The sequence below is a fragment of the Apteryx rowi genome, unplaced genomic scaffold (assembly GCF_003343035.1).
Source record: "Apteryx rowi isolate R43461 unplaced genomic scaffold, aptRow1 scaffold_62, whole genome shotgun sequence".
Lineage (NCBI taxonomy): Eukaryota > Metazoa > Chordata > Aves > Apterygiformes > Apterygidae > Apteryx > Apteryx rowi.
This window is the reverse complement of record NW_020450894.1, coordinates 603,997-619,822: the sequence shown is the minus strand read 5'-3', so window position 1 is coordinate 619,822 and position 15,826 is coordinate 603,997. Positions and strand designations below refer to the sequence as shown.

Genomic DNA, 15,826 nt, shown 5'->3' with positions numbered 1-15,826 from the left:
TTTTTTATTGTGAGGGTGACTGAGCACAGGAACAGGTTGCCCAGAGAGGTTGTGGAGTCTCCATCCTTGGAGATATTCAAAAGGCCTCTGGACACAATTCTGTGCAACGTGCTCTAGGTGACCCTGCTTGAGCAGGGGGGGTTGGACTTAGACGATCTCCAGAGGTCCCTTCCAACATCAGCCATTCTGTGATTCTGTCATTCTTCCATGCTGAGGTGTGTGTCTCTCTCTCTTGCAAAAGGAGAAGGTGTACGTTTTCTAGTTTTACAATTTTAGTCTATCACTTGCCAGTATGGTAGAAATTGACATCACTGATTTGTTATTTTTGCTGGTAGAAAGGAAAAGGTGCTCTGTGGATTAGCAGTGATGTAAAAAAGAAATACATACACCAAAATCTAGAATGTCCTATTGTAAATAGCTTATATGGCAAAGGCAGAATCCAAACACAAGCTGATGTCAGAATGATGTGATTCTGCTGCAGGCATGGAGAATAGGATTTGCAGGCCTTGTGCAGGAGGGAGGAGAAGTGGGACTTGAGTGGGTCTTGGGCTCTATCAAACCTGATTCCTGGGGAAGCATGTTTATCAGTTCCCCCTGATGGGAGGGAGGGCTCTGTCTGCTGCTGCTTTATATCCATTGTCCTTAGACTCCAAAAATAACTTTTCTGGAGGCTCTGAAGCTCCAGATATCAGATCTAGTGAAAAATGATGTTCCTTTATGTAAGATTTCAAAACTTTGTATTCTTTATTCATATAAAAATTAAATAATTTTTAGTGAAAATAGCTAGACAAGGATAGATAGACATAGATAGACAAGGATACCAACCAGCCCAGCCACCCACCCACATGGGATGGCAGAGAGAATGCTTTGCAGTCCAGCTCCAATTGATTTTTAGCCATTTCAGTGATCTGCACAGTTCCAAATACAAGACTGAAACGAAAATAAACCTAGCATAGTCTGGTTATAAAGACATTCCCATGTGAGATGAGAGACACATATTCGGGACTTTGATTTGAATCTGTCAAAGCAGAGACTTGGCTGTAAGTTTCTCATATTCTAGTTTAATGTTCTGATTATGGATTGCTTGTTATTTTGAGTTGTATATCATCATTTTTTTTATTTTTGTCAAGGTTTTTCCCCATGTGGACTGTGAATCTTTTTCCCATTTTCCTCTAAACTGATCATTTCTGCCCAGCATTCTTGTTTCAGTGAATCATCTTTCCTCAAGAACAATGAAACATTTCAGTCAAAAATTTTTAAATAGTTTTGTTGAAGAGTTGTGTCCCAAGTCTTGAGGGGATCAGCCCTGATCCTTTGGCTGGGTGACAAGACAAAGATTTTTCTCTGGTAACAAGTAGACACTGACTTACTAGAATAGAGACTGAAGTAAGTGAGAGAGTTCAGTCCTAGGAATAGCAGCAAATATTAAATTATGGATGCAGATCTAGCAGCTGCTAGAGCAAATAAGTGCTTTGGATGTATGACCAAGGGAATTTATTAAAAACAGATGAGAGACGATGATTTAATTATTTGACGCCTTAGTGCTGTTTGGAAACTACCGAAGGAGCTGTATGGAGTTAAAATAGGATACTCGTGTTTCGGAAAGAGACCAGGGAAAGACAACAAGATTAATTGGGGCAGGAATGGATGGGAAAGACTCAGAGAGCTTAGCGCGTTTGGTCCCTGATGTGGCAGATAGGAGACCTTACAGTGATGCACAAAAGCCAAAGAGTGGTGAGGATGAATTTTGGTCAGAACACATTCACTTTGCAGAAGGCTAAAACACAAGATCACAAGCTAAATTAGGGAAGGAGAATAGCAAGTTATGAGAAGGCCCTTTTTCACTCAGAGACATGAGGCAGTCCATACAAAATAGTGAGTGCTTTTAGCAATAGGGTGAGTCAATAAAATGATGGCTGGGAAAACCACAGCCTCTAATTCTATCCACTGGGGTACAGGAGGTGGGCTGGAGACAAAGTGGAGCTCAGTTCTTTCCACCTCAGAACTGCTGAGGAGGGTTTGGCTCAGTCATCTGGCAGGTAGGCTGGCACTGGGGTCAGAAGGGATCCGTGAGTGATTCTCGGCCCTTTCACTTGCTCTAAAGTTGTGTGTTCAGCACAGAAGAAGAGCTAGATGCTTCCTATTCTGGCTCAGCTGATTCACAAGATGAGTCTAATCAGGTGAGTGATTGGCATATACAGAGGGGAACTGAAGGAAATAATGAAAAAATCAGAACTTTATACGATGAATAAATGAATGCCATTACTAACAGAAAGTGTACTGGTTAGGTTGTGGTCCAAAAAGCTTGAGATTAGACGTGGGCAAAATGGAACAAAAATGAATAGGTCTAGCAAACCCTAGAAAAATGTCAGGTTTTTCCTTCTTTTTTGACCAGTCTTAGAGCAGTTTGGACATTTTTTGCCAAAATTCACATCTCTCATGTACACAGTAATAGGGACAGTTTGGTGACTACCATGCACTGTACAAATGTGGAAGAGAAGTATACTCGTGAAGGACAAGCTCTGAAGGATATCTATCCAGTAGCACCAAAGTACTAATAACTACTACAGCATAAGCAAGGTGGGATCAATATTGTGGCAACATTTGTGCAGGAAGAAGAAAAAACTAAATTACCTAGGTAGTGTTAGGCTGGAGTCCAATTTATTATACAACCACAACTTCTCAATTAAAAGAAATCACAACTTGTTCCCCACAGCTGAAGATATCTTTCTCACAAAAATAAATCCCTAGCCCCGTGGCTCCCAAAAGAAACTTCAAAAGTAGATCAAAAATATCTAAATGCATGACATCTGTCGTCTCTGCCAATAGTCAAAACAATGGTTCAGAAAGAATTGGGGATATCTCCTGATTAGAGGAAAGTGTGTATCAACTTTGTTTTATTTTTCCTGTATAATATATCTGTAGGTACTTGAGGCAGGGATTCAGCTGGGGATTGGACTGAAACAAATAAAATATGTTTTACTTTTCCTAGGAAGCAAACTGTTTCCCTTCTCAGCACTAATGCCAAGATACATTCAGACATGAAAGCCTACATCTACTCCAGTGGCATCTTTTACAATGCAGTCACAAATTACATTTAAAAAAAAAAAGTTGCAACATTGAAATTTTTGATCAGAGTGAAAGAGAATATAATGTCAAATGAAACGAATTATACAAGCATAATGTAAGGGTAGGTTTAAGAAAGGAAAGAGTGAAAATGTGCATAAATTGTGACATGGTTACTATTCCTCAGTTTTGTTTCGTTTCATGTAGCTGAAGGGCCTTTTGCTTGCACTCTCAGCTGGCCATTACAAAGCAGAGACCTCAGGAAGCACACATCTCTCCATACGCTACGAAGACCACTATAGTATCTCATTACTTTTTTCTACACGTAACCTATCTTTTTCTTTTGCTGCCTAGTAGAGGTTATACCGCCAGTTTAGTCTTTCTGGCTTTATTTACTATACTAGTAAATAAGCAGGACTAGGGCATGGGTTCAGGTTTGTCCTGTGATTATCCACACTGGGTAACTGTTAGCATGCTCTCTGCTACTGTTTTGGCTCATGCCAACTAATACTGTCCCTCTGGATGCTTCAGTATAACTCAGGCACATGCCAGCAACCATTCCCTGTGGACATTTTGGCTCCAGCCTGCCTGTTCTGGGGTAGAAGGGGAGTCTAGCTGTGTGGATATGAACTATGCCCTTCTGCTTGGTCTCAGGGCCAGTGAATGGTCTCAGCACTGATTTATTTAGTAGCATAAAGGTAGTCTGTGAGTTAGCCTCTCTTCCTCAATTTCCTTCCTCCTCTGTGTCTCCTGCAAAGGAAGTCCTGTAAAGACAGGAGGTTATGCACTGGCCTGCTATCCTTTCTCAGCAAGAGGTTGCTATGGAGGCCCTCTCTAACCCATCTGGTGCTAGTCTGTGACCATATTTATTGTTTGTACTAACAGCAGTTCAACTGTGTGCAAACACATAGTTCTCAACACCTTTTAGCACATGGTGGGTGAAATGCAAAGTGAACTGTCTTTACATCTTGTAAGAGTCCATGCAGGAAACACTGTGCTGGAGAGAATCAGCCAAGGCATGTTGTGCTTCATCTCTCTCTCGTTCCAGTCATCACAGTGTTCATTGCCTGGGTGGGGGTAGCAGACAGAGGAACAAGAAAAAAATGGTCTCTGCAAAGGTTTTAGGTCTGTGCTTGCAGGGATTCCCCAATGCCACCACAATCAGACACAGAGGTACAAAATCCCCAGTTACATACTTAGGGCAGCTTTCTGTTTGCTTTCCAAAGACAGGAATTATTTCAGTGCTATAAGGAGGTTTACTTAGATAGTGATATGAAAAAAAGTGGGTTTAGGTTCCTGTAGGCGGAGGTCTTGCCTTTCTCTGTAATTTGTGGGCATATGGATCAGTCAAATAATAAAACATCACAATGAGTAGGGCAGAAACCTGATGCTGAGAAATAGTAGGTAATAGTGGTTTCTTAAAGAGAGGAATGAAATTCTTAGCCCTTTTAAGATATAAATATAAAGTGGATAAAAAGCCAGAAAACACAGTAGGGAGAACAATCATGCATGGGCAGGAGGATAAACAAGCAAGATGACCTGACAGGCCTCTTCCATCTCTAACTCCTATGTAAGGATGTAAAGTCTGATTTCCATAACACTTGGGTGTATTTAGTCCATGTGCAGGCTGTCTAGTAGCATTTGCTTCTTATTGATGTGTGGGAAGACCTTCCTATGTTTTAACAGAGTGAGACCTTTGAGGATCTCTTTATCTACTTCATTAATTAGTACAGTTGTGTCTCAAAATCCCCTAAGGGAATGAGAAAATAAATCCTAGTACCCCCGATTAACTAGACCTGCATTTCTATTGCTTACATATTCATAGTTTAAGTAGGAGTTTAAGAGGAGGGCAGCCCAGTGGCTTAGTTTAGTGGCTCAGTGCGTGTGCTACAGATTGTATTTCCATTCCTTCTGTCTTGTTTCCTGGCTTGGCAAAGGCAAGGCATTTTGCATCTCCTGGATGAGTGGAAAGGAGAGTACCTCATCTCTCAGCAAGCACCGACCTCTCCTGTTAATGAGGTACAGTGGTGAAAGGAACTCTATAGTCTCTATCGAAGCCAAAATGAGGATGGCAACAAGGAAAGTACTCAAGAAAGTGTAGAGAATGTAAATGGAAGGCGACATGGAACACAGGAATCTTTTTTTTTCTTCCTTAATATCACAAAGTGCTTCTCACTCCTTCATCTTTGAATATCACTTTCTCTCAAAAGAAGAAAATAACGTTAAATTTAACTGCAGACATACTTTTCATATTTATTTGTTCCTTTTGTGTTGTGGAAAAAAGGTAAATGTATACAGGTAGTTCCTATAAGTTCTGCAGGCTGGAGAGACTCTTTAATAGCTTGGCAGTCACCTTTAGTACCTCTGTCTGCATGTGTGTGTGTGTCTCTGTGTTACAGAGACAGAAAGAGAGCATGGTGCTGCTGAATTTAGAAAGTTATAGATGTTCTCATCAGCCCCATGCAATGCAGCAGAGATTCCTTCCAAAAGCCAAGAGAGCAGAGGCTGCAGACAACAGATGTGAGAGGGGTTCCCATAACTGTCAATTTTCAAAGTGTTTGCACTGAAAAGAGAGGAGGTGCTATTTTGATTGATATTTCAGTTGCAGTATATAAAGCAGAGGAATTCTTCTCCCCCTCTGCTTGTCATACTGATCTGCATACTCTCTCAACTGGACTTGGGGCTACTACTTGCTGTATCTGAAAGACTGAAACTCATTGGGAATAAAGATTTCTTGTAACAATGCCGGAACCCACCAAGAAAGCTGGTAAGCATAACAAATATAACCTGAGCATTTCTTAATACATGACTTATGAGTACACACAAAAATACCCTGTATACCATCTTGCATGGTTTAAATAACAAGTGATATCTAAAGTGATAACCTTATAACATCATTATACTATCACAGATTATTGCTCCTTTTAAGCTAAGAAATGACTTTCAGGTAGGTGTATAGCACAGAAAAGCTTGACCTTCAACTATTTTAGACAATAAACAACGTTTCAGCAGAAATACCAAGAAACTACTTGATTGGGCAAATATTGCACTCACTTTTTAAAGACTGCAGAATTTTGTAGTGCAATTAGTGGTCTCTCTATAGCTAAGATATCCAGACCCTGGAAAACAGGGTATAAAATGTTCTTATGTTTTAAAAAAATCAGCATGTACCTATGTTTTCATTGTCTCTTGTTTATATTATTAAATAGAAAGGATGTGTTTATGAATCGGTTTTAAGTTTTTGATAAAATATAATCTATATGTATCATGCATAAGTGAAGAATGTAGTAAGTTGTTCTATACAAGTCAAACTGCAGTGATATATTTTGCCACACTAGAGAAATTATTGTGATAGCTTTCAGGAAGATAGTTAAGAACAGTAATACTGGCCACTTTATTGTATTCTTTTCCACACAGTAAAGTTCACAGCAATGAAGCCAATTATGTAGTCTGTTAGCAAGATACAGAGACAGTCCAAACAGATGGAAAAAGTTTAGGGACTATTAATTCATGACTTTTTAAAAACTGGCCTTTATTTTTTACTCTTTTGGAAATATAAGCTAAGTAAGCCTCTTACAGTTACATTACTTCTGTAGCCTTTTATTATTTTTTTCATGCTTAGTCACTTTGAGAAATTCTGATAGTTATTGTTTAGCATTGACAATATGCACAGCCTTTATTAAGTCATAAATATGCAGACTGTATACTTTGGAAGCACTGTCAAACAGGGGCATATAGACAGGTTCTCTAACGCATCCCCAAATGCAAAACTGAGTTTAATCTTAAAGATAATTTGGGGGAAAGAATAGGAGTTTATTTTTGAAATATTTTCTAGTTTTGTGGAAGGCAAGAGCAGAGCAACTTTCAGGAGCATTATACAGTTTCAGCACCTTCTTGGGGTTTGGACAGGTGAAAACTAAGCTTTTTGCAGGACTGAGCCTTAACCAAGTAGTGTTGACATACCAACATGATCATTTTACTTACTGGCTCTCCTTAGTGCTCGAGGACAATGATGGATGAAGTCTCTCTCTGAAAATAGCTACACCAAGTGCATGTATTAATACGAGAGCCTAATCCTCTATATCAAACCTAGAGCCAAGCCCCTTCTAAAGTGTCTTATTTGTAATGCAAATGATTTACACATGTATTAAGTGTCCTTTTTATTTGATCTTATTTGTCTGGATATTACACAGTTTAATCAGAATGCATTCTGTGACTACATATTAAAAAAAATGAAACGTCTGCACTTTTAAAAGAAATATACTTTGGAGAAAATTTGTTTGGAGGCTCATGGTTTTTGAGGATATTTTTCTGTTTAAGAATGGATTATTTCAAAGATGTTCTTAGAATACAGTGAATCTAAATGCAATTCCATGGTCGTGTTACAAAATTAGTTTAGTAACTTTGAACAAAAATACATTGATAGTGGAACATATAAGTGTTTTAGGGTGAGTCAATATTCAGTAACATAAGACAAACAATATTAAAGCCTTAGGTCCTGATGAAGCTAAAGTTCACAGATAAGAATGAACTCTGGAAAACTAACACATACAGGTTTTAGAGTGGTTCCTCCTTATTGCACTCAGCTCAACTGCAGCCAGTAGATCAGGGTGATAACATATTTATCTTACTATACTTAAGAGATTGGCTGGTTCCTAAAGTCTTCTGGTAGATTAGGAGCCCACCTGAGTGGGCAGGAGTACTTGTCGTGCTGTACTAGTGGCAGGAGTATTTGTAGTAATGTACTATTAATAGTACATTACCATTGCTAGTACTGGTAGTCGCTCTACCAGTGAGAACTCAGACCCTCATGTGTCTGTCAAATGCCTGTTCTCAAAGCAGTGTCCAGTGTGTGAGGGATTGAAGGTAATTAATTAATGAAGATCAACCTTGGCTTAGCTAGATTGACTATGTTCTGGCAGGCGCCGCTGGAAGGACTCACTGAGAAACCTTTGGGGAACTAGTGGACTGACTACAATAGAAAGGCGAGAAAGAAGAGGCTTAAGGCACTTGCATCACAGAAGCACCTTAGCAGTAGGTTTCTTCTGCCATTTCCAAAAGAAGCAAGCTACATGAGTGATCCCATACTCCTTACTCTCATAGGTTCTTTCATCAGAGCTAAGATAAGCAAGCAGCTGCGAAATCAGAAACTGGCTCACACTTAAATATTAAGAAAATCGCACTGTTGCATTTTATGTCACTGGAATAAATGGCTAGATTTTGCAGAGACAATAGTGTTGCAAACTCCCAGGCTTTTTTCAGGCCAAATGCTAACTGAGCTATTTTAAGATTATTAGATTATGAAAGTGGGAAAATTCCTGATTTGGTGAGAGGGTAGCCCCACAATGCACATTTACACAAATAGGATCACCAACCTAAACACACACTCAACTGACAGAAGGTTGTTGGAGCACTTCAGCCTAATGGAATTTGTCACTGTAGAGACAGGCTTCCATAATTAATGATTTAGGGCCTTTGTCATACTCCTAAAAAGTCAAAGTACTATATATTTTATCAGCAGTGGCTTCCTTGGAGCATATGCTTGTGTTGTTGTAAGATAGTTTTGTCTGGGCCTGTTTAACATTTCCCACTCACAAGGTGAAGACTACATCAGTGGCAATCCCGGTAGCTGATCCCAGTGGATGACTAGGATCATGAGGCCAAAGACCTTTACCAGTGCAGTTAACTTTAACAGCCTTTAGTTCTCCTGGTGGCTAGCAAAATAACCCTCCCTCGTATGATTACTTCCTGTAATCTATTATAATCGTTCAGCTAGTCTTCCTCTCCTCCCCCTTTTCTTTTACTAATATTCATAATAAGGGCTGCCCATTAATTAGCTGCCCTCTTAAACTGTCACAGGCCATGACATTTGGCCATCCTCTTGTAAAAGTGCCAAGTTTATCAAGAGCAACAGTTTCAAACTATTGGTGGGCATCATCCCACAGGCACAGGTGCAAGTCAGCCCCCAGTGGGCAGCTCTGTTAATTTGCCATATTTATTCTCCCCAGTCTAGGAAATAATTCATGGCCATGAGTCAAGTGACCATTCCAAATTTTAAGCCAAAGTATTTATCAACTGTCTGCCAGCCTCATTTTCTAAAGATCTGCAAGGCCTGCTTGAATACTGCCTAGAGCATCCACACATTGGCAAGGAATTAAATAAGATAGCAGTGTTTCTACTTTACCCACTGTTTTAGTAAAACTATCTATAAATAGCATAAATTTAAAAGTTCTGAAGAAAACATCTGCTAGAAGGAGGATCTCTGAAACACAAAGCAATTTGTGAATGGGGGTAAACAGGCATTGCAGTAGAGGCTGTTTTGGAGATATGACGATACCGTTCCCTCTTAAAAAGCCCAGCCAAACAGCCTGTTTTCTATTGGCTTTTGACGGTGATGAATTTTGCTTCATTGCATGATTCTTGTATAATTATATTTGCATTATACTTACAATGTTTAAATCAGTTAATTAGTTGTATCAAGATAATAGACAGTCAAACAAGTTTCATCAAAGGTAGATTTTGTTATATAAGAAAATGTATAGAGCAGCATTTCAATGGGAAATCAATCAGTATCAGGAATGGATGAAAGATCATTGAAGTAAGATTTCTTTTAATATCATATTTTCAAAGTTAGATAATTTTTCAGAGCTGAAAAAAAGTTAAATGGAAATTCTGCTTAAGTATATGGATTTGGCTTTGGTCAAAATTAACCTTGTTGATAGAAAATTTTCCTGAAAATTCAAGAACCCAGCATGTGAACATCATAAAACCTTGCTTAGTGCTTTTCACCCAGAATACTGGACCTGTACACTCATTTTATTATGGCACCAAAACGGGTAGAGCAGCTGCTGCTGTCCTTGCTGCATAGGCACATACTTCAGTAAGGCACAAGGAAAGCATATAAACATTCATCTTCTGCCATCATCACTTTCCCTCTGCAGGACTGACTGTAAAATGCATTCTCATTATTCTAACTAGTTTCAGCCTTAGACCCCTCTCACACACAAAGCCAGGGCCATGCATGTTATTTACAGATACTGTATTAAAGTGATGAGTTCTGGTGTCAGATTTGCAGTGATACTGGCTTTGGCAGCTCTCTTCAGTTTCCTGTTCTTTACATGTTGGAGGTGGAAGAGCGAAGGAGGAAACCCTAACCCCTTTTCTTATTTTCCCTATCAATTCTTCAGAAAGTTTCTCTTCGTCACCTCTAGCTAATAAATTTAAAGCCCTTACAAGTAGAAAGCAAACTTACGCCTATCTATAGTAACTAGATCCGCAGGGTTGTGCCCCGCTGCCATGCTGAGCTCTATAGAGTGGTGTCCTCCTGCATAGATCTTGTTGCACACTGGGAGCTGGGGTGTTCTTAGACTGTCTTTGTCCTCCCCCAGCTAATTTCCAAGTGGTGCTCCCACACTTCCTTCGGAGATATCACTCTGTCTCCGATTTGTTCTGTGACCTTCCGCCTCCACCTCTCTGAAGTTTAAGACTCCTTTTCCAGTCACATTAACCTGATTGAAAAACAGCCTACACTGGCAAAGAAAAATCCCAAAATTTGTATTGGTTTGGTTTGGGCTTTTTTGTTTTTGTTTTTGTTTTTTTGTTATGGTGTAAATTGGGGAAATGCATTCCTTTTTTTCCCTCCTTATACAATGCACTGAATTTATTTTAATACAATCATAGGTGGAGAATGCAAGATTGGTCTGGCTTGCTGCTATTCTTACCTGAGTTGAAAAGCTAACCCACCCTGTGCATAAAGCAGTGAGGCTAGGCACAGGAAAACTATTTAATATGGTCGCACTAAAATCAAAAACTCATTGAGTTCAAGAGGAAAGAAGAGAACTGGCTTTTCAGTAGGCCAGAGGGTGCTTTGTATTTGGCAGAACTGAAATGAGCAAATGCTGCCTTTGTGCCTCCCTATGCTTGCACCTGTTGGGAAGATAAATAAAGGACTGCCCAGTTCTTTCCCCTCATACCTCCTAAATATATCACTTAAGGAGAGCTTAGTAAAAAAAACATGCTACAACACCCTTCTGTTCCATGAAGAACTGGAGAAGTTTCTTTTCGTTTCAGGGATCTACGAAACAAGACAGGAGGGTCTGTGGTCACATACAAAAAAATAGCAGAGATATTTGGTGAGACTTTGGTTATTAAAACATTAGTAACCTCCACACACTTTAACGGTCTGTGGAAACAGTGTGTAGTACAACATAAAAGAATCTGTTGCAGGAAAGGGCATCCAAAGGGTAGCTTGAACTGAAGGAGCAGAACAAGGTTGAACAGAAATTATCTGGGGAAATTTCCCTCAGGATAGGGCCAAATATTAGAAGCAGTTCTTCCATTATTCACCAGGGGAGTTTGTTGCACTCTATGATCACCTGAAGATTTTAGTCTTTTGCTTTGAAGAGTTATTGGTGTTTTAAGACTTAGTGAAGAGAGGACTGATCTGACATGAACATTCATGTTAGTTCATTGAAAATTTTGATAAGTTTGCAACCATAGAAAGATCCTAATAACCTTTACCCTGCAGCATTAGACGCAGGGATAGGAACCAGATGCTGAAATGGAGGTGTGCATGTGAACTAGGTGTCCCGGCTCCCACTGGAGTCACAGAGAGCAGTTCATTACAGTCGGTGGAGCCCAGACTGCTGTTCAGCTGATCAGCCAGCAGTTGCCTAAACACAGGTGCCAACTGCCATTTGAGATGCTCTAGGATACCTGAAATAACCATCTGGGCTGGAGATACGACTCAGGACCTATGGGAGACCTGTAACGCTCTGAAGTAGCAGCTAGAGACCAGGAGCACATGCTAGGGCATCTGAATGGCATTAAACACACCTATATTTTAAAAAATGAACTGAGCCCTAAGCAGCTACTTTAGGGTAAACAAAAACCTGATTCCATTAATTATAGTGGGAACTTGAACAGCTAGCTCACTGCAGACACATTCATGTGTCTGCCCTTTTTGATGAGTACCTTAAGCATAAGGCTGCAGAGTAATTCTTTATAATTTGCTCAATTAATGTTTAAAGATTTTCTGTAATGGGTAATTTTATAAGATGGAGAGGAAAGCATGCCACTCCAAAAACCTTCGTATGTGAGAGCTAGAATACTCTTCTTGAGCGTGACTGTTTGGGCCCAGATTCCTTTGAGCAGAGGAGACTGCAGCCTTCTGTAATCTGCTGGGTGCACTGATCAGCAGGCTAAGCTTCTTTTTTTTTGTCACTTAGGAGATCCAGCTGTTTTCACTTGCTTACTCACACTACACTGAACTTTTAAATCAACAACAAAATGAAATGTCTTTTTTATGTCAATGAGAAAAAACAGAAAGTTGCATTCCTGCTCAAATCAATATGAATTCCTCTTCTTCCTTTCTCCCATATCTTACTCCTACTTCCTTCAAAGCTTTAAGCTGTTAGACAAATGACTAGTTACATCAAGGAGACTTTCTACTACAAAGTACAAACACCTTTTATGTTAAGTAGTATGGCACTTTTTAATATTCTACAATGCGTTCAACAAAACACGTGTAGCTTCAGGAACCTCCATGAATTACTATTTCTGGTATTTTCCTCTCTCTAGTATCATTTTGGCTCCTTAATCTCACTGAACTAGCAGATGGTTCAGTGCCAGCCAGAATGTCCAGAGTCTTGCAAAGATGAAGAGGCTTGCAGAGGAGAGCACATTAGAGCCAAAACTCAGTTCTGTGTCTAACAGGGTTATCTAATGTGTAGGAAGCCATTCTAGCAAGCAAGCCACAGTAATGCTTTCAGCGAATCTTCACCCCTTGGCAGGATGCCATAGTGATAGACAGTTACCATGGATTCAAGAAGTACGAAGATAGCTTTCTTCTCAGAGACCTGCCAGAACCTGAAAAATGCAGCATTCACAAAGCAGTTTCTTTTGGCCTTCTCTCTCCCATTATCTATGTCTATATTTCTAATGATATCTTCACAAAGTTATCAGTGGGACCTAGGCTAAGTAGTACAAGGTGGCTCATATCCACACTGCTTAGACATACCTCTTCTGGAGAAGGCTAATCATATCTGCAACACATTACTGATTGGCCCAGTGTTTTTGTGTGTATTTTCAGTTCAGAGTGCCAAAATAGTGTGTGGCCTCTGTTGCAGTCAGCTATGGTGGTGTTAGATACCATGATACTGAGATGTTGCATACCCTGATTTGTGGTATTGCTATATAGGGGGTAACTTAGCATGCTAGACCTCCTGGAAGAGTGTTGAAGGGCTGTTAAGCAGAAAGAGTCAAACCGGGCACAGTCTCAGCCATACTGCCTATAGACAACATCAAAGGGGTAAACCACCTCAAAAGTCTCCCACAGGCTTTGTCTTGGAGGAAACTTTATTCATTCCAGGAGAAAACCCCAGGAGCAAGATAACTTGCAAGCAGTGTAGTGCCTGTGACTTACATGTAGTGCAGAGAGTCACAGTGTCAGGACATGGAGCACAGCTAGGTGACTGTCATTTCACAGTTTAGAGGCCTCCTACGTCCCATCTCCATGTTCCCAAAAGTATACAGTTCCTGCAGCGCAAAGGGAATCCTGCTGTGTCTTGCAGCAATGGAGCATGTTCAAGACAGCCATTGCTCTCCCTTCTCTGGAGATTAGGACATGTTTCTTAACATAATTTGCTTTCCTTTGTCCCTATGTCTAATAGAAAATAGCATGTGATCTACTACTTAGGGCAGTTGCCCTTATAAGTGATGGCTATGGCAAGTTATTTTGATCAGCTGATTATTACAAAAAGCTCTGTTCTAATTTAATTCTCTGGAGGATCAAATAGAGGTTTTAGTAAGTGTCTGAATGCGTTGTTTGATAGCACTGTGATGCTTCCTGCGAGAGATCTGTATTAAAATACACACTCATCAGGACTTTATAGGCAGAGAATACCTTCCTAATTTTGGTCATAAATGCCAGGAGTAGGTTGCAGTCACACACAGACACATATAGATGTATGTTTGTACATGTATAGCTGTATGTTTGTAAATCTTAGCTCAATGTGCCTAGACATAAATTGCACAGAAGTTTGTTCCACTTCTTATTGAACCTACTGGATGGAATGTGTTAGGAGCAAAACTAAGGCAAATCACAAACCACCACTGACTCATATTGTTTTCTTGAGCTGCAGTCATGCCCAAACTGTTGTTCTGAAATCTTTGTTCAGCCAGAATGCAAGCCCAGTCTGAAAGTTTATTCCAAATTTTGTCCTTTCTGAAATCGAGAGTTGATCTCAACCACTGCCCTGAAGTTTTGATGAAATTAAACTGAACACAATTGCAGCTAAACCTGAAAGAGACTCCAAGTGAAAGACTTACTGATTCAGCTGGTGGGATAGGTCTTACTTCTTAATCCTCAGCCCTCCACTACTCTGGTGTGCTAGTCAGGCCAGAGAGAACGGTAATACATAGTTTTTAGATAGTTGTTGAATTCCAGCCTATGGACATTTTTGTTCATTTTCATTACTTTCTGCCACGAGGTCTTTTCTGTGCAAAAGAAACGCACAAATTATGGCCCCTACCACCAGTTCCATCTGTCTATAAAGAACTAAAACTTTGTTTTATCTGTGYCACCTTGTAATAGCACTGGGATTCTCAAAATCTGAACTTTTTGTGCTAGTGTGATGGGACCTTTTACCCTTTTCTGACCTGGAATGAAACATTTCAAACGATTTGCACTCTGGAATGTGCACAGCATTGCATTTCTGTCTCTTCTTTTTCCAAGCTCTACCAAATTTTCCAGGACTTAAAGCAGTATTGTTTCTAGCAAAAATTGCAGAAAACATTTATGCTCAGTGATGTGGGGAATGTCTGTAGCTAGAGAGATCTAGGAACAGTCACACAAGAAATACCATGCAGATGGAGTAATTCATCGATTAATAGCTTCTGGGTCTCATGCTGTGATATTCACATAGATACAGATATACATAAACCCACTATAGCACACTTGGCATCCTCTGTTTTTATAAGAACATAGTATCTAGGCCAAAAACCTTATTTTAGACCCAAAGAGGAGCTGTAATACCAATGGAGGCTGTGACTGCCACTCCTCCACAGATGCAGACTTCAGTGAAGGCACAGAGGGTCAGATGCCTGGTGACATTTTTTCCATGGCATTCCCTCCAGCCTTACTAATCTTTCATCTAAGCTTTCCTTAGCCCTATTTTTAAAGGGGAAATCTGGCCTCTGGCCTCTGCCCCTTCTTCTTTGCCCTTGTTTTGCATTTTCATGTTTTGCTGTGAAGCTTTCTCCCTTATCCAACAGGTTTTTTTAGCTGGACAGAAAGTATATTCAGCTACCTGTGACTGTGATTTACAATAGCTTCTGAAATGCATTTCACTGTGAAGCTTTGTGAGAGCCTTCATTTATACATATCACTTTACTGATTTACTGATGCAAACCCTCAGAGTTTGTCTGCAGATATCCTGGTATGATGTTATCCCAAAAGGCAAAGTTAAACGTTCTAAGTGAAGGCTTATAATCCTCAAGTTATCAAATGTTTTATCTTTGTTATGGCAGAATGAGACTGAGAGGTGGAAAATGTAACTGTATTAACACAGAAGAACATATGTAATGCAGTATGCATAAAACTTGAAGGGACATATGTGACTTTCAGTTACATAAATATTGCTGCATGATCCACATCTGCTTAGTGCCATAAGTACCTTAGATCTCCTAATTTTCACCTACAGAGAAAGTCCCAGTGTTTTTCTGATAAAGCTTCTGTTGTATGCTTAATTCCAAGCATCTG

The 15,826-nt window shown here is 39.8% G+C and overlaps 1 protein-coding gene across 1 annotated transcript in view; it reads left to right on the top strand.

Annotated features, from left to right (window-relative positions):
• Positions 1 to 5,716: 5,716 nt before the first annotated feature.
• MYBPC1 (myosin binding protein C, slow type) overlaps positions 5,717 to 15,826 on the top strand; it is an 84,313-nt gene continuing 74,203 nt past the window's right edge. Inside the window, exon 1 of the mRNA XM_026083888.1 lies at positions 5,717 to 5,833. Within this exon, the coding sequence (XP_025939673.1) occupies positions 5,809 to 5,833 (25 nt within the window). The 5' untranslated portion in view covers positions 5,717 to 5,808. The remainder of the gene's footprint in view (positions 5,834 to 15,826) is intronic.